Source organism: Oryctolagus cuniculus, chromosome 10, assembly GCF_964237555.1.
Source record: "Oryctolagus cuniculus chromosome 10, mOryCun1.1, whole genome shotgun sequence".
NCBI classification, from domain to species: Eukaryota; Metazoa; Chordata; class Mammalia; order Lagomorpha; family Leporidae; genus Oryctolagus; species Oryctolagus cuniculus.
The window spans coordinates 19,679,633-19,705,448 of record NC_091441.1 but is presented as its reverse complement, the minus strand read 5'-3'; the positions used below and the strand labels follow the sequence as shown (position 1 = coordinate 19,705,448).

The 25,816-nt window shown below is 44.8% G+C and overlaps 1 protein-coding gene across 3 annotated transcripts in view; it reads left to right on the top strand.

Annotated features, from left to right (window-relative positions):
- MALT1 (MALT1 paracaspase) overlaps positions 1 to 18,842 on the top strand; it is a 67,144-nt gene extending 48,302 nt beyond the window's left edge. For all 3 annotated transcript variants that reach the window (XM_008261416.4, XM_051851182.2, XM_051851181.2), the window contains 7 exons: positions 4,609 to 4,786; positions 6,148 to 6,222; positions 7,226 to 7,353; positions 9,695 to 9,844; positions 14,131 to 14,288; positions 15,472 to 15,597; positions 16,925 to 18,842. In XM_008261416.4, the coding sequence (XP_008259638.3) occupies positions 4,609 to 4,786; positions 6,148 to 6,222; positions 7,226 to 7,353; positions 9,695 to 9,844; positions 14,131 to 14,288; positions 15,472 to 15,597; positions 16,925 to 17,365 (1,256 nt within the window). In that variant the 3' untranslated portion in view covers positions 17,366 to 18,842. The remainder of the gene's footprint in view (positions 1 to 4,608; positions 4,787 to 6,147; positions 6,223 to 7,225; positions 7,354 to 9,694; positions 9,845 to 14,130; positions 14,289 to 15,471; positions 15,598 to 16,924) is intronic.
- Positions 18,843 to 25,816: the final 6,974 nt, after the last annotated feature.

Sequence of the window (25,816 nt, the reverse complement as noted above, 5' to 3'; positions counted from 1 at the left end):
GTATTAGAGATGGAACTTTCTAAATGCAGGAATAATTTTATAAAAAAATTTAATTTCCCTCCATGTAATTTGCTTGCAGACTTTGATACAAGACGCCTAGACTTAAATCATTTTGTGACAGAAAGTGTTTTGATGTAAGTGTCTTCACTTGGGCGGTCACAGCGCTGGGCATAGGGCGGTGACAGAATGGACCTACTCTTAGCTCTGCCCTCCCCTCAAGGCTGCCTCTTCTGCCAAGTTGAGTCTCCCTAGAGCCCTGTGTATTAAATGGCAAGATGGGGCAACACCTGGGCTTTCAGCTGCTTGTCTCTAAGTAATGCCAGCTGTTGAAATGGCACAAGCTCCACTACAATTCAGACCTTTTATAGTGTGCTGCAGGCCTAACTCTGTGAACTGCTTTGCATTGCTAGTGTAACGCATTTCAGTAAGTATTGACTGAGTTGCCACTACCCCATGGTCCAGATAAGGAGGATGCCACCTGCTGAGGGAGGCACAGAGAATAAAGAACATGGTCTGTCCTTCAAGAAAAATCAGAGCCCCTAAATGCAATGCGAGAAAACACCATGTATTGGGACGAGATACTTAGCAGCTGTGAGATTTTAACCTTTTTGATTGCATTTTCTCAGCTATAAAATAGTAGAAGTCTTTTAAAGATTGTCATGTGGGTTAAAATTAGATTGCATGCATAACAGTCCTTTGAAAACCATGGAAATATATAAACATAAACTGTTAATGTCAACAATCCTTTCTTATCAGACAAACTAAGTATACATAGAACAGTACAATATCAGTTAAGGGCCAGTGTGGATTAAGTGTCCAAATGTACGACTGCATTACAAGGCTGAGAGACACTGCAGCGTGTTGGAAAACTACAGACCATGTGATAACTTGCCATGTGTTCTGAACTGGAGGTTAGCCTTGATGATTGGTGAAGACTTGGGTAACTAAAGGAGGTAGGGGAGCTTCAGTAAAGTCACGTAAGTGAGAGATAAGCTTATGTTGCTCTAGAAGCAGTGAAGAGACTGATGGGTAATAGAGCCGTATTTTGAATACGTGATAACAAAGTATGAATTTTACTGTGGAAGCATAAAACTCAGTGGTTTCTATATATGTCACTCACTGCTGCCTAACTCCATAGCATTGTCACCCTAAAAAGAAATCCCATACTCACTGGCATTCACCCCAGTTCCTTCAACCCCAGCCTTTGGCAACCATCAGTCTGCTGTCTCTACAGATGTCCTTCTTCTGGACATTTCCTGTGAATGGAGTCGTTCGATGTGTGTCCTTTCACCCTTTGTGTCCGGCTCTCCTCAGCACAGTGTGTTCATGTTCATCCATATTGTACCACGTATCAGATTTCATTGTTCCAGGACTAAAGACTATTCCATTGCATGACTGTCCCGCATGTGTTTATTCGTTCGTCAGCAAATGGACATTTGGATTGTTGTAATGTTTGTGTAATGTGAACAAAGCTTCTGCTGTGAGCATCTCTGTACGTGTTTTTGTGTAGACATCCTTTCAGTCTCTTGAGTGTGTACCTGGAGGTAGAACTGCTAAGCTGGTGGTAGCTCTGTGTTTAACTGGAGGAATCAGAAGTTGTTGGACCGTTTTACATTCCTGCCAGAAATAAAGGAAGGTTCCAGTTTCTGCACATCCTTGCCGGCACTTGCTTTTCCTGTCTCTTCTGAGTATGGCCGTCCTGGAGAGTATGAAGTGGTATCTTATTGTGGCTTGGGTTTACATTTCCCTGGGGCTAATGGTGTTGAGCATCTTTTCGTGTGTTGATTTGCCACTTGTGTATCCTCTTTGGAAAACTGTTTAGTTTCATCCTTTACCCACTTGTAAGTTGAGTTATTCGTCTTTTTATTGATGAGTTGGAGAGTTCTTTATCTGTTCCGGATGCAAGTTCTTCTGGTCAGATAAATTGTAGGAGATTTGCAAATATTTTCTCCCATTGTGTGGATTGTCTTTTCATTGCTTGATCTTTGTTACTTAATCAGATCCACTGCCTTTGTCGTGATTTTTAACACTTTCCTTATCTGTGCACTCCTTTTTTGTTAAATTCAGTGTCTCTGCATTCGTATTTTCACTTGCAACAGGAATTTAATTCTTTGCTGGGCTTGTCTCTTGCCTATGAGCTGTCACTCCTGATTTAGGCCTTGCTTGCTTTTTCCTGTTCTGCCTCCCCGCATTCCACGCACTCTCTCCAGACCATGCCCTGTCACTTCACCTCACGCTGATGTTGCTCTCTGCACTTGACTCATTCATACATGGTTGCCCTGATGACGTCTGGCACTTAACTGTGTGCACACATGAGCTGTTGCCTAACGACGCGTGTGTACCCGAGTCTGCACATGGGCCGTGAGGTCCTGGCACTCCGCTTTGTCTCCTCTCTGTCTTTCCTTCTCCTTCCCCTCTGTGCTGACAAGAGAGCACTCAGTGCACGCAGGAGCCACAGAAGAGACCCACAGCAGTAGGTGGGCAAGTCTTCCATAGTTGTTAAAGCCACATTCTCTGCTAAGAGTAATGGCTATAATTATGGTGAAGTAGCTGTTTTTGGTTCTCCATCTGAATGCTTTTTACTATTAAATTTGCAATACCATATAAAGAAATCCTTTCAGTATATCCAGAATACTGAAAGAGCAAAATCAGTGGACTTGTAGATATTACAGGCTTAACGGAATACAAGGGAACTTCAAAAAGTGTAGAAACTAGAATTATAAGGTAAGTTTATTTTGTTACAAAAATACTTGGAGGGGCCGGCGCTGTGGCGCAGCGGGTAAAAGCCCTGGCCTGAGGCGCCAGCATACCATATGGGTGCCGGTTCTAGTTCCGGCTGCTCCTCTTCCCATCCAGCTCTCTGCTGTGGCCTGGGATAGCAGTAAAGGATGGCCCAAATTCCTTGGACCCCTGCACCCGTTGGGGAGACCCAGAAGAAGCTCCTGGCTCCCAGCTTCGGATCAGTGCAGCTCCAGCCATTGCAGCCATCTGGGGAGTGAACCAGCAGATGGAAGACCTCTCTCTCTCTCTACCTCTTTCTGTAACTCTGTCTTTCAAATAAATAAAATAAATCTTTAAAAAAATATTTGGAAATCTCTGCATTGTTTTTCATAACATGCATTTTCCATAAACCTTTTGAAGACCCTTCATATAGCTTCTAAAATATTTTTTAAGATTTATTTATTTTATTTGAAAGGCAGAGTAATAGAGAAAAGTAGAGAGAAAGAGATTTCTTCCTTCTGCTGGTTCACTGCCCAAATGGCCACAAGAGCCGGGGCTACTCCATGCCAAAGCCAGGGGGCCAGCGCTCCACCTGGGTCTCCCACATGGGTGCAGGGACAGAGAACTTAGGCCATCCTCCGGTGTCATCTCAGGCACATTAGCAGGGAGGGGTATCAGAAGTGGAGCAGCCAGGGCTCAAATCAGCACTCTGATATGGGCTGCTGGTGTTACAGTTGGCAGCTTAGCTCGCTGCACCACAACACTAGCCTTCAAAAAATATTTCTATCATGTATTTTTATAAGGAAATTCATACTGATATTTTTCATGTTTTTTACAGCTAAAACAAAGTTCTTTTCAAGAAAGGAATGAGTTGCTTCATATAGTTTGTATATATCATTTCTCAACAAGAAAATAGTTTTAAAACTAATCCAAATTTTAGATTAATTCAAGAGACTCTAGATGGAAAAATTAATGATATTTGTATTTCATAACAACAAGAAAGAAATGACAACCTAGAAATCAGATTTCCTCTCCCTGATTATAGATCTGCATTTATAATTTTTAACCCTTGATGGGTGTGGCATATCCAAACACAATACCTTGATGGTAATGACAGCAGAGTAACTTATACTTAATGTCACAATTGCAGTTCACTGGAATTGGGTTGATTTGTTCATCTGTGAAACACCCACCAAGCTCCCACTCTGTGCCAGGGATGCATAGGTAAATGTAAGGCTGGCCTGCCCTGAGGGAGCCCCTAGCTTCAGAGAAGACAGAAGTCTGCCTTTTTATGTTCATCATGAGATAAAATTGCATTCCACATTAGATCATGGGTTATAAAGTAATGCTTGTGTGAAATAGAATACATTTCAGGCAGATTTTGATGTGGTGATGAAATGCAGAATTAAGTAAACACTATTGCTGAAATAATTTTACATGCACATTAACATTGACTGTATTTCTAGATGAGTATTTCTTTTCTAAGAAAGATTGATTGATTTGAAAGGCAGAGTTACACAGAGGCAGAGTCAGAGCGAGAGAGAATTCCTCCATCCGCTGGTTCACTCCCCAAATGACCGCAGTGGCCAGAGCTGGGCCAGTCTGAAGCCGGGAGCCGGGAGCCTTCTCTGCATCTCCCACATGGGCACAGGGACCAAGAACCAGGGCCATTTTCTATGCCTTCTGAAGCTATAGCAGAGAACTAGACCAGAAGCAGAGCTGCAGCCGTATGGGATGCCAGTGCTGTAGGCAGCCTCACCCACCATGCCACAGTGCCAGCCCCAGATGAGTATTTCTTAAATAAGCTGCATCAGCTCGAAGGAAATAGAAGCCAAGTTTCAGATACATTTATAATTAATATCTGCCTCTTTCCTTCTTTCTTTTCAGGGTTATTATATTATGCAGGACATGGTTATGAAAACTTTGGGAACAGCTTTATGGTCCCTGTTGATGCACCAAATCCATATAGGTCTGAAAATTGTCTGTGTGTACAGAATATACTGAAGTTAATGCAAGAAAAGGAAACTGGGCTCAATGTGTTCTTGTTGGATATGTGTAGGAAAAGGTAAAATTTCTAATTTTTATGAAACGATTGTTAGAATTAAATATTTCTTTGTTTGTTTGAAAGGCAATTACATAGAAGGAGAGAAAGAGAGAGAGAGAGAGAGAGAGATCTTCCATCCTCTGGTTCACTCTGAAAATGGCTGCAGTGGTCTGGAGGCCAGCCAAAGCCAGGAGCTAGGAATTCCATCTAAGTCTCCCATGGGGGTGGCAGGGTCCCAAATATTTGGGCCATTTTCAGCTGCTTTCCCAGGCTCATTCACAGGGAACTGAATCAGAGGGTGGAGCAACCAGGACTTGAACCAGTATTCATATGGGATGCTGGCGTCCCATGCAGCAGCTCAACCCGCTGCACCACAACGCTAGCCCCATAATTAATGTCTCGACAAATTAGCCCTTGGCAAACCTGTGAAGTGCTGAGAACCATTTAGTTGTGGATTTTAGATTATACACTGACCCTGAGAGAAGACTGGGGGTCAGTGCGTTTAGCACTGCTCCACTTGCTGTGTAACGTAAGTAAAGAACAATAGGACGTGGTGTTCTGTCCTCCAGGGCGCCTGTAGATGTTATGACTGATCAGTGCAGTGATTCCTGCAGGAAGGAGCAGAACAGCGCCCGTGGACTTGGGACATGGTCACTGTTCAGTCCCTGTTCCACAGATACAGAAACCAGCTGAAGCAGTTGGAGATCAGAACCCCTTTTGTCCGCCCTTGCCTTCCTAAGGAATAGAAGCAATGATTATTATTCCAAGATTTTTGATTTGCTCACATTTGCCAATCATTAAATCCAATGCCAGAGTCCAAATGCAGCTCCAATTGTATTTATTTATTTATTTTTAAGGACTTATTCTATTTGAAAGGAAGAATTACAGAGAGAGGAGGGGAAAGATAGATATCTTCCATCTGGTGATTTACTCTCCAGAAGGCTGCAGCAGCCAGGGTTGGACCAGGCCAGAGCCAGGAGCTTCATCCAGGTCTCCCACATGGGTACACAGGCCCAAGGCTTCACTGTTCTCCAGGTGTGTTGGCTGGGAGCTGGACTGGAGGTAGAGAAGCACCCATATGGATACTGACGTTACAGACAGCATCTTAACTCATTACACCACAGGGCCTGCCCCGCAACTCCAGTTTTAAGGCTGACAAGAGAAACGAGGTGACTGGCTGCTATCTTATAATACAGGGGCCCAGGATTATTTTTCATGAATACATAACTGGCAAGATGAAATAATTTTGAATCTATAACTTTAAATTGTGTGTACTAAAATAGTATTTTTCATTATTATTTTATTTATACCCCTTTAAGAATGTGGTTTAATTTTTCTTATTTATATCTGCCCTTCCTCTCCCCCACCAAAATTTTAAATAGAAACGACTACGATGATACCATCCCGATCCTGGACGCACTGAAAGTCACTGCCAACATTGTGTTTGGATATGCCACGTAAGAAAGTGTTGTTTATTTTCAAGAGTCCTTTATTTTTTGGTTGTAGAGTAGAGGCCTAGAACTAACCATAACCATCTGGGGGTGAATTTGCCTTCTTAATATTCTTGGTAGAAAGTTTTAAATAATTTTAGCAGTTCGTATCTTGTTATCTTGTCGCTGAGTACCACAGTATTTAGTTCCTGCTTTAGGGTTAGCTCCTTTGTTAGCGATGTTGTTGACGCGGAGATGAAGCCTGTCAGTGTGATGGGAGCTGCACGTGGCGAGTGTTTGCTGCCTTAAAGGTTTATTTTTGTTATTGGCTGCAGCTTGAGTCTCCCTTCAAATGCTTGGAACCAGCAGTGTCTCAGACTTCTGAGTTGTCCAGGTTTTGGAATCATACATAGACTTCACAGTTTGAGCATTCCTAAACCAGAAATCAGAGATGTAGAGAGTTCTGAAATGCAAACTGTTCCAAAATCTGAAAGCTCGTGGGTGTCCCGTTGCACTCGGGAAGTGTCAGATCTCAGATTGTGGTCAAGGCTTGCAGTGCTTCACTGAGGCGCCCGCCTGTCTCCCAGTGGGCCCTCTTCATTGTGTTCTTTATGAAGCTTTGCTAGCATGCTAAAGGAGAGAGAGAGAGAGAGAGATGCTCAACCTGTATTGACAAACTTATGTGTATTTATGGGGTACAAGACGATGCTGTGATACAGCCATACAGTGTGAAATGATTGGATCAAACTGATCAGCTCATCCATTGCCTCAAATACTGACCGTTTATTCCCCCTGCTAACTGAAAAATTTAGTTTTGAGCAACATCTTTCCATCTGGCCTTTGACCATTTGACCAACAGCTTCCCATCCCTCCCCTCCTGTTCTTGCTGTGCCCAGCTCCTGGTAATCCCACGCTGTTCTCTGCTTCCATGTGTTGGGATTTTTTAGGGCCCACATAGATAAGGAAGAATGTGTGGTATTTGTCTTTCTGCGCCGGGCTTCTTTCACTTCTTTATTTTGCTGTTTTTAAGGTGTCAAGGAGCAGAAGCTTTTGAAATCCAGCATTCTGGATTGGCAAATGGAATCTTCATGAAATTTTTAAAAGATAGATTATTAGAAGACAAGAAAATTACTGTGTTACTGGATGAAGTTGCAGAAGGTAAAACACAAAATCAAACTGTTGGAATAAAGAGAGAACAAAAGGTCTAAGCCTATTCAGAGTTCCCTGTTTGGTGATCATTTTACTGTTACTGTGGATTTGGAATTCGTATTTATTTTAGAATACATTGTAAAATGCAGTGTTCAGCAGCACCCCTGATCCTGAACTCCCGCTTCCTTCCCTGCTGACTTGGCTGCATGCCATCTCACGAAGCGTTGTTGGACTCCAGGGCTGATCCCAGGTACAGCTGTGAAATAGTTTACTCTTTGGAGCTCTACCTTGCTTCGATTCCTGTTGTCTCGGTGCTGCCCAATCTATTTGCTTGCAAAAAAAAAAAAAAATGTCCAGTGAACAGTCTTCCGGAGGATTTGAGAAAACTTTACAGAAATGCTGAGACTCTGCTGATGAAAAGCTGAGTTTGTTCTTTTCTTAATAGATGTAGTTTTTCGGAGACAACTCCTAAAGGTCAAATGCCACGTCTCTGTCCCTTTTGTGCCCTTCCCTGCCTGCTGGTGTCAGGCACTGAATAAGCACCTACTACGTCAGTATACTGCAGTTTGATTTGTGAAATACCGTTTTATATAAGCCCTATCAAAAAGAAGGTGGCTGTTTCGCCAGCCAGCACCAATGGAAAACAGTGTCATGGGTATTCCCAAGATGGCAGCTTAAGTATGAGGTGTTTTGCTAGCAGCTGTCAGGCAAATGTGTTTTCATGCTTTTATCACCATAAATATTTCAGCTAGATCATGTGACTTAGCCACTTTCCTGTTTAACATAGGCAGCCTTAATGCCCATTTTCCTACTTCAGTCAGAAAACTTCTGCTTTTATCGGTTTTATATATTTGGGACTTTTTTTTTTTTAATTTGAAAGGCAGAGAGACAGACAGCTTTCCTAGCCACTGATTCATTGCCACAACAAGTGCCCACAACAGCCAGAACTGGGCCAGGCTAAAACCAAGAACCAGGAACCTACTTTGGGCCTCCTATGTGGATGACCAGGACCCAGTTACTTGAGCCATCACCAAAAATCCAAAAATCTGACATAATACCACAAGTGAAAAATTCCACATCTGACCTCATGTGACAAGTCACAGTCAAAATACAGTGTGACAGCAAATTATTTTCTCAGCTGTCTGCTGTGCACAGACTTAGTTACTTTCAGTTCAATCTGCAAGAAATACGCTACAAGCCTTATAGTATAAAGAAACAAGCAGTTTATTTAAGTAGCAAATTTTAAGAAGCAGGAGAGAGAGAGAAAGAAAGGACAGGAGTCCCTAAGCGTAAGGGACTCAACCCAGGAATTTACCACTAGGCAGTCCTCACACAGCACTGGGAAAGGATCCATGCTGAGAATCAAACATCATCAGTAATCATCACGGGCATGTTCAACGTTCAGCTTGACTGCGTGTTCCCCCGGGATGAAACAGCAGCAGCAGAGGCTTGCTCTGGCTCCCTCTTAAAGCCCCCAAGGACAAAGGTGGCTCAGTGCCAAGGCTTTAGGCAAACAGTGCATCCCGTCTCGAATCTTGGCCAGAGAGCTGAGATGCAAAGCATGCCCACCTGTTTATCAAAAACATTCCTTTATCCTCCTCCCTGGGAACTGGTCAGGCTCCCAAGGAGCAGGAGAAAGTCATCCAGCAGACAAGTTACTTGTTTACCAGAGCCGAACCTAGATACAAGCCTCTCCATCCTAAAAATCTGTCCTTACACACAGGCAGACTAAAAATAATGTGTGAGATTACCTTCAGGGTATGTGTATAAGTTTATAAAAAATTAGGAATTCAACGTAATTATAGAAGATGAGAACTAGAAAGGGGCCTTCAAGAGTGAGCAGGCTAATATTAGTGTTTGCTCCCTGCTGCGTCCCCAACACCTTGAGCTATGCCTGGCACATAGGCCCAATGAATATCTGTGGTGTGAATGAATAATATTGAGAGTATAAATTGATTCTTAGACACATCCTGGACATATATATTTAAAACATAACAGAAGAATTGGTGGTGGGGCTGGGTGTTGTAGCAGAGCTGGTTAAGCTGTACCTGGGACGGAGTCCCACCTTTGCTTCTGATCTAGCTTCCTGCCACTGTGCACCCAGGAAGCAGCAGATGGTGGTTCAGATTCTTGGATTCCTGCCGTCCACGTGGAAGACCCAGATGGAGTTGGTTTCTCTTGACATCCACTGACTCAACCCTGTCTGTTGCAGACATTTGGGGAGTGAACCAGCAAATGTGAAATCTTTGCCATCTCTCTGTGTCACTGTACCTTTCATATAAATAAGATAAAATTTTAAAAGGAGAGAATTGCTGGTCTTAAAAATAACGTTGACTTTCTTATCTCCTAGATATGGGTAAATGTCACCTCACGAGAGGCAAGCAGGCTCTGGAGATTCGAAGCAGCCTGTCTGAAAAGAGGGCCCTGACCGACCCGATCCAGGGGGCGGCGTGCTCTGCAGAGTCTCTGGTGCGGAATCTGCAATGGGCCAAGGCTCATGGTATGGAAAAGGCTCTTCCTTTCATGTGTGAGGTTTTTCTAAAATGTACTTAGCTTAAATCGTAAAATTTTGTTTTCCTGAATAGACTACTTCCTCCTAATTTGTAAAAATATTTTGGCCTGGTAGCAAATCTAAAAGTAAACAAATGTTTCAGCTATGGATAGTAGACTGATTAATGTTGAAAGTACCAAATTATGTAGCCTATTGCTTTTTTTTTTTTTTTAAGAAAGCTTTTCTTTAATAAATACAAATTTCATAGGTACAGCTATAGTGGTTGCTTTTTAAAGATTTATTTATTTATTTATTGTTATTTATTTATTTATTTATTTGAAAGTCAGAGTTACAGAGAGAGAGGGAGAGACAGAGAAAAATCTTCCATCTGCTGGTTCACCTCCCAGATGGCCACAAAGGCCAACGCTGGGCCAGGCCAAAGCCAGGAGCCAGGAGCTTCTTCCAGGTCTCCCATGTAAGTGCAGGGGCCCAAGCACTTGGGCCATACTCTTTTGCTTTCCCAGGCCATATCAGAGAGCTGGCTTGGAAGTGGAGCAGCTGGGGCTCAAACCATCGCCCATATGGGATGCTGGCACCTCAGGCAGTGGCTTTACCTGCTATGCCACAGCACCAGCCCCTCAAATAAATAAATAAATAAATAAATCTTTTTAAAAAAGATAAAATCAGATGGGTTCTGGTCCAGTCCCTGCCACTTGATAATTGTATTATTTGTACAACAGTAGTAAGGAGTAGTTCCTACTTGCAGGATTGTGGACATTGAATGAGAGCCTGATGGCAAATACAAGCATGCCACTCAGCAAATATAAAGTGACTTCAAAGAGTTTATGGGAAAATGGAATTAAAAAATAAGTTTATTTGGTGCAAATGATTTTGAAATCCATGTATATGAAAAGTCTTCAAAAAGTTTGTAGAAAATTTGTCTTATGAAAAAACCTATACACCGATTTCCTTCTTTTAAATTTTTAAGAGATTTATTTATTTATTTGAAAGGCAGAGCTACAGAGAGGCAGAGGCAGAAAGAGAGAGAAGTCTTCCATCCTCTAGTTGACTCCCCAAAAGTCCATCACCACGGCCATGGCTGGGCCAATCTGAAGCCAGGAGTCAGGAGCTTCTTCCAGGTCTCCCACACGGGTGCAGGGGCCCAAGCACTTGGGCCATCTTCTGCTTTCCTAGGCCATTGCAGGGAGCTGGATTGGAAGTGGAGTAGCCAGGACTAGAACCAGCTCCCATATGGGATGCTGGCACTGCAGGCAGCACCTTTACCCTCTATGCCACAGTGCCAGCCCTCTTTTCAATTTTTTTTTTTTAATTTATTTTACTGGGGCCAGCACCGTGGTGCAGTAGGTTAATCCTCTGCCTGCGGTGGCAGCATCCCATATGGGCCCCCATTCGAATCCCAGCTGCTCCACTTCCAGTCCAGCTTTCTGCTATGGCCTGGGAAAGCAGAAGATGGCTCAAGTGCTTGGGCCCCTGCACCCATGTGGGAGACTAAGATAAAGCTTCTAGCTTTGGCCTGGCCCACCCCCAGCCATTCTAGCCAACTTGGGGATTGAACCAGAAGATAGGGGTTGTCTCTCTTTCTGTCTCTCCCTCTCTCTTTCTCTGTAACTCTGCCTTTCAAATAAAATCCTTAAAAAGAGAGGAGGGGTGGCGCTGTGGCGCAGTGGGTTAACGCCCTGGCCTGAAGCGCCAACATTCCATGTGGACGCCGTTTCATGTCCTGGCTGCTCCACTTTTTTTTTTTTTTAAAGACTTTATTTGAGAGGTAGAGTTACAGACATTGAGAGTGACAGAGAGAAAGGTCTTCCTTCCATTGGTTCACTCTCCAAATGGCCACAACGGCCAGAACTACGCCGATCCGGAGCCAGGAACCAGGTGCTTCTTCCCCGTCTCCCATGTGGGTGCAGGGGCCCAAGGACTTGGGCCATCTTACACTGCACCACTTATGATCCAGCTCTCTGCTATGGCCTGGGAAAGCAGTGGAAGATGGCCCAAGTCCTTGGGCCCCTGCACCCGCATGGGAGATCCAGAAGAAAGTCCTGGCTCCTGGCTTCAGATTGGCGCAGCTGCAGCCATTGTGGCCATTTGGGGAGTGAACCAGCAGATGGAAACCTCTCCCTCTCTCTGCCTCTCCTTCTCTCTCTGTGTAACTTTGACTTTCAAGTAAATAAATAAATCTTAAAAAAAAAAATAGGGGGCCGGTGCTGTGGTGCAGCAAGTTAAAGCTCTGACCTGAAGCATAGGTATCCCAAATGGGTGCCGGTTTGAGCCCCAGGTGCTCCACTTCTGAGCCAGCTCTCTGCTAAGGCCTGGGAAAGCAGTAGAAGATGGCCCAAGTCCTTGGGCCCCTGCATCCATGTGGGAGACCCAAAAGAAGCTCCTGGCTCCTGGCTTCGGATCGGCGCAGCTCCAGCCGTTGCCGCCATCTGGGGAGTGAACCAGTGGATGGAAGACCTTTTTCTCTTTCTCTACTTCTCTCTGTAACTCTGTTTTTCAAATAAATCTTAAAATAAATAAATAAATAAACAATAAAATAAAAGATTCAGGAGTAGCAGAATGGTTCAAGATAACCATTGATTTGTCCATTTTGTAACATTGTACCTTATTAAAAATTCTTGTCATGAAGAGTGAGGCAACAGTGAAAATATATCTGCAGTTGTACCTTTGACTACCATTATAAAAATTATGCAGGCAGTGGGCATTTGGTACAGCAGTGAAGACACTACTGAGACACAGCATTCCGTATCAGAGTGCCTGGGTTTGAGTCCCAACTCCAATCTCAATTCCAGCTTCCTGCTAGTAAGTACACCCTGGGAAGTAGCAGGTGATGGCCAGAATAATTGCGTCCCTGCCACCGATGTAGGAGACCTGAATTGAGCTCCTGGCTCCTGGGCATTTGGGAAGAGAACCAGCCCATGGGAGCTCTCGCTCTCTCTGTCTCTCTCCCTGCCTCTCAAACAAAAATGAATAAATGAAAACATTTTAAATTATATATGCAGATGAGCAAGTATGAGAAAATAGTAAATTAAAGATTTGATTTGTTTGCAAAATACTGTATTGAGCTTTTTTTAATTTTTATTTTTATTTTTTTTTGTTTTTTGACAGGCAGAGTGGACAGTGAGAGAGAGAGAGAAAAGTCTTCCTTTGCCGTTGGTTCACCCTCCAATGGCCGCCACAGCCGGTGCGCCGCGCTGATCCAATGGCAGGAGCCAGGTGCTTCTCCTGGTCTCCCATGGGGTGCAGGGCCCAAGCACTTGGGCCATCCTCCACTGCACTCCCGGGCCACAGCAGAGAGCTGGCCTGGAAGAGGGGCAACCGGGACAGAATCCGGCGCCCCGACCGGGACTAGAACACGGTGTGCCGGCGCCACAAGGCGGAGGATTAGCCTAGTGAGCCGTGGCGCCGGCAGAGCTTTTTTTTTTTTTTTTTTTTTAAGATTGATTTATTTATTTGAAAGTCAGAGTTATACAGAGAGAGAGAGAGAGAGGTCTTCCATCCGCTGGTTCACTCCCTGATTGGCCTCAACGGCTGGAGCTGTGCTGATCCGAAGCAGGAGCCAGGAGCCTCCTCTGGGTCTCCCATATGGGTGCAGAGGCCCAAGGACTTGAGCCATCTTCCACTGCCTTCCCAGGCCACAGTGAAGAGCTGGATCATAAGTGGAGCAGCCAGGCCTCAAACCGGCACCCATAAGGGATGCCGACACTTCATGCCAGGGCATTAACCCGCTGCGCCACAGCACCAGCTCCTTGAGCCTTTTTCTTTTTGTAATTATATGTGTTTGTTTAAACAATATAATATTGATTATATAGTGTTTTTATTCAAAAGCAAAGGCTGCATCTATATTCTACTCCATAAAGAGTACTTGCTCTTTATCATCATCAGATTTACCAAGTATTCTTTAAATGGTTTTATATAATTTATTTATTTTCATTTTATATCAAAGCCAGAAAGAGAGACCGACGGAGAGCCATCTTCCGTTTGCTAGTTCACTCCCCAGATGCCCACGACAGCTAGCACTGAGCCAGGTCAAAGCCAGGAGGCTGGGACTCCATCCAGGTCTCCCACGGGGGTGGCAGGGATCCAAGTGCATGAGCCTTCGTCTGGTGCCTCCCAGGATGCACTAGCAGGAAGCTGGATGGAAAGCAAAACAGCCGAGACCCGACCAGGCAGTCTGCTGTGGGATGCAGCCTTCGCTCCTGACAACTTAAAGCACTGCACCTTAAACACCAGACCCTACAGACTTCTTTATAGGTTGTTCTTACATTCTTTTTCAGAACTTCCAGAAAGTATGTGTCTTAAATTTCAGTGTGGTGTTCAGATTCAGTTGGGATTTGCAGCAGAGTTTTCCAATGTCATGATAATCTACACAAGTATAGTCCACAAACCACCTGAGATCATCATGTGCGATGCCTATGTCACCGATTTTCCACTTGTAAGTTTCTCCTTTTTGCTGCTATCTAAAATGCAGTGATACAGTCTCACTAAAGACTAAATTTTTAAAACTTAAAATTAATGGTATATATATATGTATATATATATATATATATAAATATATAAAGTTTTATCTGTCAAGTTATGCAAGCACTGGAGGAAGAGAAGTTTAATTCTGTGCTTGCCAAACATTTAGACCTCATGTTAGTTTGTTTTGGTCTAAAGAAGCCGATAAATAGTATTCTGCCCAACCTTTCATGCGTAAGTGTGGTGAGTTGAGAAGCAAGCAAGAATAAGGCAAATCCAAAAATATATCACTTTTTTTTAAAAAAGAGATTTATTTGAGAAGCAGAGTTACAGAGAGGCAGAGACAGAGAGAGAGGTCTTATATCTGTTGGTTCACTCCCCAAATGGCCGCAATGGCCAGAACTGCACCGATCCAAAGCCAGGAGCCAGGAGCTTCCTCCAGGTCTCCCACGTGGGTGAAGGGTCCCAAGGACTTGGGCCATCTTCCCCTGCTTTCCCAGGCCATAGCAGGGAACTGGGTCAGAAGTGGAGCAGCCAGAACTTGAACCGGTGCCCATATGGGATGCCAGCACCAAAGGCGGCGGCTTCACTCGCTATGCCACAGTGCCAGCTTCTATCACTTTATTATTGATAGAGACTTCAGAAAGGACACTGTTTCATGTGAGAACAAACAGTCTGGCACCAGACCCCAGCATTGATCAGGCTGCCCTTGGGAAGATCCGCTTTGAGGCTGTGCAGTAGGGGAGCCCCTGGTCACGAGGTTAGCTCTAAAAGCAGACAAGGGGCAAGACTGATTCTGGCATGTTCGTTTACATGTGACTCTCCCGCACCTTCCCAAAATGATGGTAACACGGGAGAGACTCCAGGATTCTCACCAAATGGGGCTCTGTGTGCTTAAAGGAAACGGGTAGTTAGGAGGTGCAACTGTACTTTCAGAACTAACTTTACTTTTTAAATGAGTTGTTGCAGAGTTATAATTTCTATTACAGCCATAGAGTGTTGTTTTCTTTGTTTCTTTGGTGCTAGATCACGGGGTACCGGCTCAGGTCCAACAGTCCCGAGACAGTGATGTCTCTCGTGATGCTTTATGTCATAGACCATGTTGTGACTCACTGACTTCCTCAATAGCAGTCGCTGTTTTGTTTTTTTTTAAACAGGACCTAGATATTGACCCAAAAGATGCAAATAAAGGAACACCTGAAGAGACGGGCAGCTACTTGGTGTCCAAGGACCTTCCCAAGCAGTGCCTCTACACCAGGCTCAGCTCACTGCAAAAGCTAAAGGTTACTGCTTTTCCTGTTCACAGCTGTTAGTTGGAAACTGCGTGGAGGTGAAAATTCATTCTGGCAGAGGCCTTAGAGGTGCCACTTCACTGCGTATTGAATTGAAGTAGAGACAACCAGTCTACAATGATTTTATCAGTGACCCTTTTTGTCCTCAGCCCCTGACCGTAGCCATGGACTTTTGTGCGAGAATGTGTGTGCTTACCTCCGTGTTGTCGAAACGGTGGGAACCTGAGTGTATTCTGCTTTTAAACGGCTTAACATTTTCTAATATAATCATGTGCCGCAGAAACATCGCAGCCAGCATTGGACCAGGTCACCTGGTGACGTGGTGGCCATCGTGGTTGTGCAGCTACACTCTGTGGTGGTCCCACAATAACAAAATCGCCTAACTTCCATGTCGTGAGGTGACACGTGGCTAAGTGTCCTGGTTCTGTGACTTTCTGCAAAACACAACAGATTAGAATTGGAATTTCTTTTTAGTCCTTTTCATTTCAGGCTGACTTAGAAATGAGAAGCTGGCTCTACGCTGTTGAACTTCTCTCTGCAAGAACTGTTTTTTAATTTATTCATAGTTGCCACGGCCATGGAACCTAACAGCCAAAACCCAGGGAGAAGACCTGGAGGACAGCAGGCACGAAGCTCTGTGTGTGTCTGTGTAACCAGTCTCCTCTTCCCTGCCAGAATCACCCCATGCTAATTCCTCTCCACTTCCTACCTGTGGTATAGATGATCACCTCATAGAATTTTTAAAAACCAGCTCCAGTTTTTGACGTAGACCACTTTTTCTTTGGCAAATGCCTTGTCACTGTTTGTCAGGACTAGAATGTGGCATCTCTGATTTTGACTACTGACAGGAACAAGAACTCCCAGACTGCTAAGTGTTGGGTGAAGGAGAGGAGACATGATTCCACCTAGGGGAGGTAAAGGGTGCCTGGAGGATTTGGAACCTGGGAAAGGGGAGTGAGTGGGTTTTGTTTGTGTGCGAATAATGTGGTTTTGTGTGGTTTTATTTATTTATTTATTTGAAAGAGTTACAGAAAGAGAAAGAAGTCTTCCATACACTGATTCATTTCCCAGAAGCTTCTTCCAGGTCTCCCATGTAGGTGGTGGGGCCCAAGGACTTGGGTCATCTTCCTCTGCCTTCCTAGGCACATTAGCAGGAAGCTGGATGAGAAATGGAGCAGCCGGGTCTCAAACTGGCGCCCATGTGGGATGCTGGCACTGCAGGCAGCAGCTTTCCCTGCTGCATCACAGCACTGGCCCCACAAATAAAGTTTTAAGATGGATACATTTCACTGTAAACACGTGAACCTTTCTGTTTCAGGAGCAGCTCATCTTCACAGTGTGTCTATCGTATCAGTACTCGGGACTGGAGGACACCGTGGAGGAGAAGCAGGAGGTGAACGTGGGGAAGCCTCTTATCGCTAAGTTAGACATGCACCGAGACTTGGGGAGGAAGACGCGCTTTCAGACGTGTCTCACATCCAGCAGCCCGTACCAGAGCTCTGCAGCCACCTCGGGGGCAGTGGGACACTACCGCTCCTCTCAGGACTCGTTCCACGGTGTCTACCATTCACAGCTCAGCACCTCGGGCCCCATCCTGCCTGCAGATGGCTGTCACTGCAGCCGGACTCAAGATGCTTTTATTTCGAGTTACCACACCCACCATTATTCTTGCCAGTTCAGTAGAAGCAACGTGCCAGTAGAGACCACTGATGAGATGCCATTCAGTTTCTCCGATAGGCTCAGGATTTCTGAAAAGTAACCCTGTGTTTTTGAAAGCACAATGGCTAGATGCCTCCTCTGAAGTAGTCTTTATAGGAAGTAAGGCATTGTGGAGAGGCAGATGTGTGACTATGGAGAGAAAACTAGTAACAACTGTTTCTCACCAGACTTAGGACTTTGAGATGTTGGAATCATAACTAACCACAGACTCCCTTTTGTTCCTCTCAACGCTTTTGTGAATTGGCTGATAGGTTCTGTAAGAATGAAGAGTGTGTGAGTGTGTGTGTGTGTGTAACAAAAAACAGTTTTGTTTCAGTCACTCTGAAGAGGGAGAGGTGGGAATGTCATTCTGAATAACGTGGTATATTTTTAGCACCAGAAAGAACCTTGCTGATTAAATCTCAGCCTGATTTTTTTTTTTGTTTTCGCAATGGTAGAAACAGATGAGACATCTTGTCTGAGTTAGAGCTGGCACCATGGCTGGCACTCCAGCATATCTGTATATCTGTACATCTGTATATAACCTTGAGGAATGAATACTTTAGTTTGTGACTGGGACTTTGCTGCAAGTGTCAGTTACAAGGTTTGTATATAAATTTTTATGTGGAACAGTCTGAAGTTTCGTGCATAAGTTCATGAAACCACATTAGCAGTGGTAAAGCATTTGTCTGTGAAAGGGACAAATAAGAGAAAGTTTAAAGAGTAAATTAGACAGTGGAGGTCAAGCCTTGAGAAGGAATTGGATAATTATCTGACTCCTCCCAATCTGCAAGTGCCGCCCTTGACGAACCTATTTCTGCTTGAGTTTTACCAGCCTCACAGATAATATCTGCATCGTTCTGATTCTCCCTAAAAGCAGGTTTACAAAGGCAACTGGCAGTAACAAGGAAACGTTGAATTTGCAGTTTTTAAAGTATCACAGAGAAAACCCAGGTCCAAATGACTTCCTTGCTGAATGCTCCAAACATTAAAATCAGCCCAAATTCTTCACAGACTTCCAAAAACAGAAGAGGCATCCCAGAATCACCCTGACTCAAAACCAGAGAGAGCTGTCACAAGAAAACTACAGATAAATATCCCTTAGGAATATAAACACAAAAATCACCAACAGCATATGGGCAAATACAAACAGTATTGGGGCCGGCGCTGTGGTGCAGCAGGTTAATGTCCTGGCCTGAAGCACCAGCATCCCATATGGGCGCTGGTTCAAGTCCTGGCTGCTCTACTTCCAATCCAGCTCTCTGCTATGGCCTGGGAAAGCAGTGGAAGATGGCCCAAGTTCTTGGGCCCCTACACCCACTTGGGAGACTCAGAAGAAATTCCTGGCTCCTGGCTTTGGATAGGTGCAGCTCCAGCCATTGTGGCCAGTTGTGGCCATCTGGGGAGTGAACCAGCGGATGGAAGACATCTCTCTCTTTCTGCCTCTCCTCTCTCTGTGTAACTCTTTCAAATAAATAAATCTTATTATATATATACGTACATACATATATATATATAAATAAACAGGATTAAACTCACATTTCAAAATCTGAAGTCCAAATCACTTCCAGTCCCAGCATTTTGGATAAGACATACTCAACCATATATAGTCACAGTTGATATATGTAGGAAATCCATTTTAAAAATTCTTTAAAGAGTTCTTCAAGTTGTAGGATACAAGACCAATATACGAAAATTTATTTCTATACTAGCAACAAACATTATACAAATGAAATTAAGAAAATTCTAAGGGCCGGCACTGTGGCATAACAGGTAAAGCCACCATCTGCAGTGATGGCAACCCTTATGAGCACAGTTCAAGTCTTGGCTGCTCCACTTCCGATCCAGCTCTCTGCTATGGCCTGGGAAAGCAGTAGAAGATGGCCCAAGTCCTTGGGCCCCTGCACCTGCTTGGGAGACCCGGAAGAAGCTCGTGGCTTCAGATGAGCACAGCTCCAGCCATTGCAGTCATCTGGGGAGTGAACCAGTGGATGGAAGACCTCTCTCTCTGTCTCTGCCTCTCTGTAACTGCCTTTCAAATAAGTAAATATTTTTAAAATTCTATTTACAATAGTATTAAGAAAGACAAAACTATGGAACATCATTGAAGGAAATTAATCTTAACAAACGGAAAATCCATGTTCTTGGACTGGAAGGTTTGACGTCGTGGAGATGGCAGTACTGCCAACATTGGGCTGCATATTCCCCACAATTTCTCAAACTTCAGCTGGATTTTTTTCCAGAAATTGTCAAGCTGATGATAAAATTCATTTAGAAATACAGGGGACCCCAAGTAACCATAAACAGCTTTGGAAATAAGAGAGCTGGAGGACTTAGCCTTACCAATGTGAGAACTACTATAAGCTGCAGTCATGAAGACATTGTAGGTATATAGGTAGACATAGAGATCAAAGAACAGAACTGGGAATCCAGAAGCAAGCCGTTTTATTTCTGATCAGTTGATTATTGATTCTCAACGAGAGGGCCAGTACCACTCAGTGAGGAGAGAAGAGTCTTCTACAGATGCTGGAACAACTGGGGATCTTACCTCCTGTGTTTACCTTACCACCTGTACAGTTGAAAAGGGGCCATAGACCTAAACACAAGAACTGAAACTCCTGCAAGAAAACACAGAAGTAAGCAAGTCTTAGATAACACCAAAAACACAGGTAACAAAGGGGAAAACACAAGGGAACTCATCAAAACTAACTTAGGTGCCTTAAAGGACGCCATTGAGAAAGTGAAAAGACAGCCCCAGAATGAGAGAATTTTAAAAATTACAGAACTGATAAGGGCCTTACATCAAGAACACATCAAGGGAGCATAACAAGAAGACATGCAAAGTGGGCAGTGGTGGCCAGTGAGCCTCCTGCAGTGAGGGAACTGCTGTGGTCCTGCACTCATGCGCATGAGCTTCTGGGCCTGTGAGCTGTGGCCATACAGTAGTGTGAGGAGCAGAGCTCATTTGGTTTTGTTTCTGTATAAATAGCCACGTGGAGCTAATGCCTTCCATATTGGATTGTGCTCTGTAGAAAACTAGAAGTTAGGCTGGCACCGTGGCTCAATAGGCTAATCCTCCGCCTTGCGGCACCAGCACACCAGGTTCTAGTCCCAGTTGGGGCGCCGGATTCTGTCCCGGTTGCCCCTCTTCCAGGCCAGCTCTCTGCTGTGGCCAGGGAGTGCAGTGGAGGATGGCCCAAGTCCTTGGGCCCTGCACCCCATGGGAGACCAAGATAAGCATCTGGCTCTGGCCTTCGGATCAGCGCGGTGCGCTGGCTGCAGCGCGTCAGCCGCAGCGGCCATTGGAGGTTGAACCAACGACAAAGGAAGACCTTTTTCTCTCTCTCACTGTCCGCTCTGCCTGTCAAAAAAAAAAGAAAAAGAAAAGGAAAGAAAAAGAAAACTAGAAGTTAGGCAGAGAAAAGAAACTTTTTAAACCCTTCACTTGATACCCTCCTGGATGTTTGAATTTTTAAGATCTAAGCACTAGTGTGGGGAGCAACTCGGACTAGACTAAGTTACTGGAATTAAGACTTATTCTATGCATCTGCTCTCCCACAATATGGCGCTGGGAGAGGAGGAAACAGCTTCTACTCAGCTGCCTCCAGTTCAACCAATAAACAGCAGGACCTGCTCCTGATTGGAGGAGAGCAGCGTACTTAGCGTGTGGGTAGCAGAGTTGGGATTGGTGGAAGAGGACTATAAAGGAGGAGAGAGACAACATGCACCAGGAACATCTATCTGAAGGAACACCTGTGCAGCCCCCGAGAGAGCCGGCCGGCGGTGTGCCGCTCCCCCGCGGAAGTGGGGAAAGTGGCAGGGGGAACCGCCCTTCCACAGAGGTGGAAGGGATGGTAGCCGACCTGGGAAGAACCAGCAGCAAACCCTGGGAGGGCCGAGCAGACAAAAGAACAACACAGGGTCCTGTGTCGTTCCTCCATGAAGAGGGGGAGCGACACACTAGTATAATTTTTAACTGGTTTTATCTTTTTTATCAACCATGTTTCTATTATAATTGGGTCTCCTAGGCCAGTTGCTTATAGTACTGGGATAAAATTTACCCACAAGTGAAATGTGGGAAAGATAACCTGATTGATCAGGGGGCAGGCATGCATTGTGGCACAGCTGGTTTAGTAGCTCCAGGAAACACATAACACTCACATCCTCTATCAGAGATTTGGTTCATTTCCTGGCTTCTCCGTTTCCATCCCACCTTCCTGCTAATGTATCCTGGGAAACAGCGAATGATGACTCAGTTACTTGGGGCCATGCTGCCCTGTTGGAAGACCTGGATGGAGCTCCTGACGACTTCAGCCTGGCCCAGCTCTGCTGCCTGTTACAGGCATTTGGGGAGTGAACAACTGGATCTCTCCTCCTTCTCCCTCTTTCTCCTCCCTCTCCACCTCTAACTCTGCCTTTAAATAAATAAGTATTTATATAAATAATTAAAACATTGAGTTGTTATCCATGCAGTTACAAACATGTCAAGTCATAAGGGAGGCTCAGTTTTAAAAAAGAAAGTTTAAAGAGTAACACTTAGCTCTGTGCCACCTGGGATACCCATATCCCCTGTAGGTCGCCATTCCAGCCCCAGCTACTCTTCTGGTCCAGCTCCCTGCCGCCCACCTGGGGGGCAGTAGATAGGACTCAAGTACTTGGGTTCCTGCTGCCCACCTGGGAGACCAGATGGAGTTCCTGGCTCCTGACTGCCTGGCTCAGCCCCCGCTCATACAACAACTTGGGGAGTGAACTAGCAGGTGGAAGCTGTATCACTCTGCCTTTCAAAATAAATCTTTCAGACTAGCACAGAAAGTTGCATTGGACATCGCACCTTCCTCTTTCTCCACCGGTAGTTACTTAAATCTCCGGTGTGCACATGAAGCAACGATGAAGTGGCTTCTTGAGAAATCACAATTTTTTTACTCGGTAAGTTCAAGAAATCAGGTACACAGCCAGAGCTTAGACAGTTGACATACGTATCAGCATAAGTTCATAGAAGGTAAAGCAGCTTTTCACTTTGAGGGGTTTTTTGAACAAATGGCCTAGTTTTAAATTATTTTCTATTTGAACATTCTGAACTGATACACGACAATTTTTTTTAAGATTTATTTATGCATTTGAAAGAGTTAACACAGAGAGAGGAGAGGCAGAGAGAGGTCCTCCATCCGCCATTTCACTCCCCAGCTGGCCATAACAGCCAGAGCTGTGCTGGTCAAGAGCCAGGAGCCTCCTCTGAGTCTCCCACACAGGCACAGGGGCCCAAGGACTTGGGCCACTCTCCACTGCCCCCCACCCCAGGCCACAGCAGAGAGCCAAATCAGAAGTGGAGCAGCCAGGACCCGAACCAGTGCCCATTTGGGATGCTGGCACCACAGGTGGTGGCTTCACCCTCTATGCCACAGCGCTGGCCCCAATTGGTTTTAACTGTCAACTGATGCCAGATATTTCAAATTCACACATTTTGCATTTCATCTTCTCGGGTTCACATTCACAATTTGACATGAATTCTATCTAGGCCTTACTAAAATAGATATATTCTGACTTCTTGTTTCTTCAATTATATGACATTCTTATATTAATAAAATATTAGTGAAGAAAAATATACCTAGGACCAGAGTTGTGGCATAGCAGGTTAAACCTCCACCTGTGATGGCAGCATCCCATATGAGTTCCAGTCCCAGCTGCTCCACTTCCAATCCAGCTCCCTGCTCATGCACCTGGGAAAGCAAAGGGAGATTGCCCAAGTACTTGGACCTCTGAACTCACATGGAAGACCTGGAAGAAGCTCCTGGCTCTTGGGTTCTGCCTGACCCAGCCCTGGCCATTGTGGCCACTTGGGGAGTGAACCAGAGGATGAAAGATTTTCTGTCTCCTCTCTAACTCTGCCTTTGAAATAAAATTTTTTGAATTTATATATATATATATGTATATATACCCATACATGAGAATGTTTATATAAATGTTTTAATTTCATAGCATTAAAAGTATTTCAGAATCACAAAGTTTGGCTCTCCCAAAGGAATGTCTGCCAGTACTCCAAGTTGGACCACTCACTAACAGAATGACTTGGACATGCGTGCATCACATGTGTGTGCTTCTGTGATCTTATCTGTATAAGGGGCTGTGATGCAGCCTCGGGGACATGTAGCTCTTGACAGCACTGACAGCATGAGGTACTGGCAGCATGCCTAGAAAGTGCCAGCTTTTTGGAAAGGATCGGCACTGCTCAGACTGGCTGCCTGAAGTCATAGCTGTACCCAGTGTGGAGCATGTTATTAAAGTACTTCCTACAAAGTACTTGAGTACCATTGGCAATGTGTAAGTCCTCATTCATGGAAGGTGGAGTTGAAAAGATCAGCGCAAACATTTTAATATCCATCTTCCATAAACTTTTTGAAGACTTCTTATTTATCTCCTAAAATAGGTTGCCATTGAGTTTTATTCACTGAAGAACACTTTTCAGAAAGCATGCATATTGGGGCTGCCATTGTGGGTAGCGGGTAAAGCCACTGCATGCAACGGCATCATCCCATCTGGGTGCTGGTTTGTGTCCCTGCTGCTCTATGTCCAATTCATCTCCCTGCTAATGCACCTTGGGGAGCAGCAGAGGGTGGCCCCAGGGCTTGGGACCCCTGCACCCACCTGAGATGCCAGAAAGAAGCTTCTGGCTCCTGGCTTCTCCCTGGCCCAGCCTTGGCCATTGCAAACATTTGGGAGTGAACCAGCAGACAGAATCTCAATCTCAATATCTCTCTCTCTCTCTCTCTCTCTCTCTCTCTCTGCCTTTCAAAAATTTTTAATGCAAATTTCCCATCACCATTTTCTAATGTCACTTTAGATGTCGTATCTACCCCCCAAAAAAACTGTATTTTTTTCTTTTCTTAACTTATTTTCCAAATATTTGTTTAATGTATTTGTATTTATTCAAAAGGCAGAGAGAAATCTCCCATCTGCTGGTTCACTCTCCAAATGCCCCCCACGGCCAGGATTGGGCGAGGCCAAAGCCAGGAGCAAGGAACTCCGTCCAAATCCCCCATGTGGCGGGAACCCAAGTACTTGAGCCACCCTCTGCGTCCTCCTAGGGTGCACGTTAGTGGGACGCGGAGGTTGAAAGAGCCAGAAGTGAAGGCGGGCATTCCTGTGTGTGTGGGATGCAGGCGTCGGAAGCAGCATCTTAACCCCGTGCCAAGTGCTTACCCTAAGGTTATTATTCCAGCTGTTACGGGTAACGCTGATCACGCCCATAAGTCTGAAATAATTCCCAGTCTTTCTGTCATGTTTGAAAAAGTAGCATTTCACATGGTAAAAGCGGGTGGATGCGTCTTCCTACATTCATAGCTGCTAAGCACAGAGGCAGCAAATAGTGCCCCTTTCTGTGTGCTGGATACTAATGTCGCATGTCCCTCTCATGTAACCCTCAACAGCCTTGCCATTATAGATGAGGTTGTTTGGTGGGCTAACCTGAGATGGTAATTTGCCCAGGGTAACCCATCTGGTAAGAGCAAACGTAGGATGATTCAGACCCAGGCCTTGGCCCATTATTTCTTCCACAACCTTGCTGCTTACACAGTAGTGGAGAAGTGAAATCAGTGTTGAATCTGCAGAAATGACATGGGGGTAAGTGCTCCCGTTTGCTGGAGAACCAAATAAAGATTGTGTTCAAGAGATGAACTCTTTGAAGTCTGCAAGAAGAAGAAATGGCATCTCCAATTTGGTATCTGAAAGTTCCTGAGCCTCTTGTTTTGCGCCCACAGCAGGGGAGGCCAGCGGACTTCCGATGATATTTTAGCAGTTTTAATATTTCATTCTTCCAAGAAGATGCTGTTTAAAATGTTGAGACATTGTTCATAGAAGAGAAAAGTTCTTTAGTATATCTAAGTGTTAAAGTCTCAGGACGGGTCAGCGCTGTGGCTTAGCGGGCAAAGCCACTGCCTGCAATGCTGGCATCCCATATGGGCACCGGTTTGAGTCCCGGCTGTGCCACTTCCAATCCAGCTCTCTGCTATGGCCTGGGAAAGCAGTGGAAGATGGCCCAAGTCCTTGGGCCCCTGCACCCGCGTGGGACGCCCTGAAGAAACTCCTGGCTCTTGGCTTAGATTGGTACAGTTCTGGCCTTTGCAGCCATTTGGGGAGTGAACCAATGGATGGAAGACCTCTCTCTCTCTCTCTCTCTCTCTCTCTCTCTCTCTCTCTCTCTGCCTTTGCCTCTCTGTAACTCTGCCTTTTATGTAAGTAAGTAAATCCTTTAAAAAGCCTCAGGTCACATTCAAAAAATTTCCAAACAAGCAACCTAACCTTAATCACGTTGCTATGTTAGGCTCAGGAGAGCAGGCTCTTCGGGTAGGGATCCGTGTTCTTAAAATATTTTTTTTTAAAAGTAGTTAGATAAGCTTTTAGTTTAACCCTGTCAACTTGTGTGGAATGGTCATTTCTGTATTACAAAGACAACATCTCCCCTAAAGAGTGACAACCTTTTACAAGATTTATGTTTTATTTACTTGAAAGGTAGAGT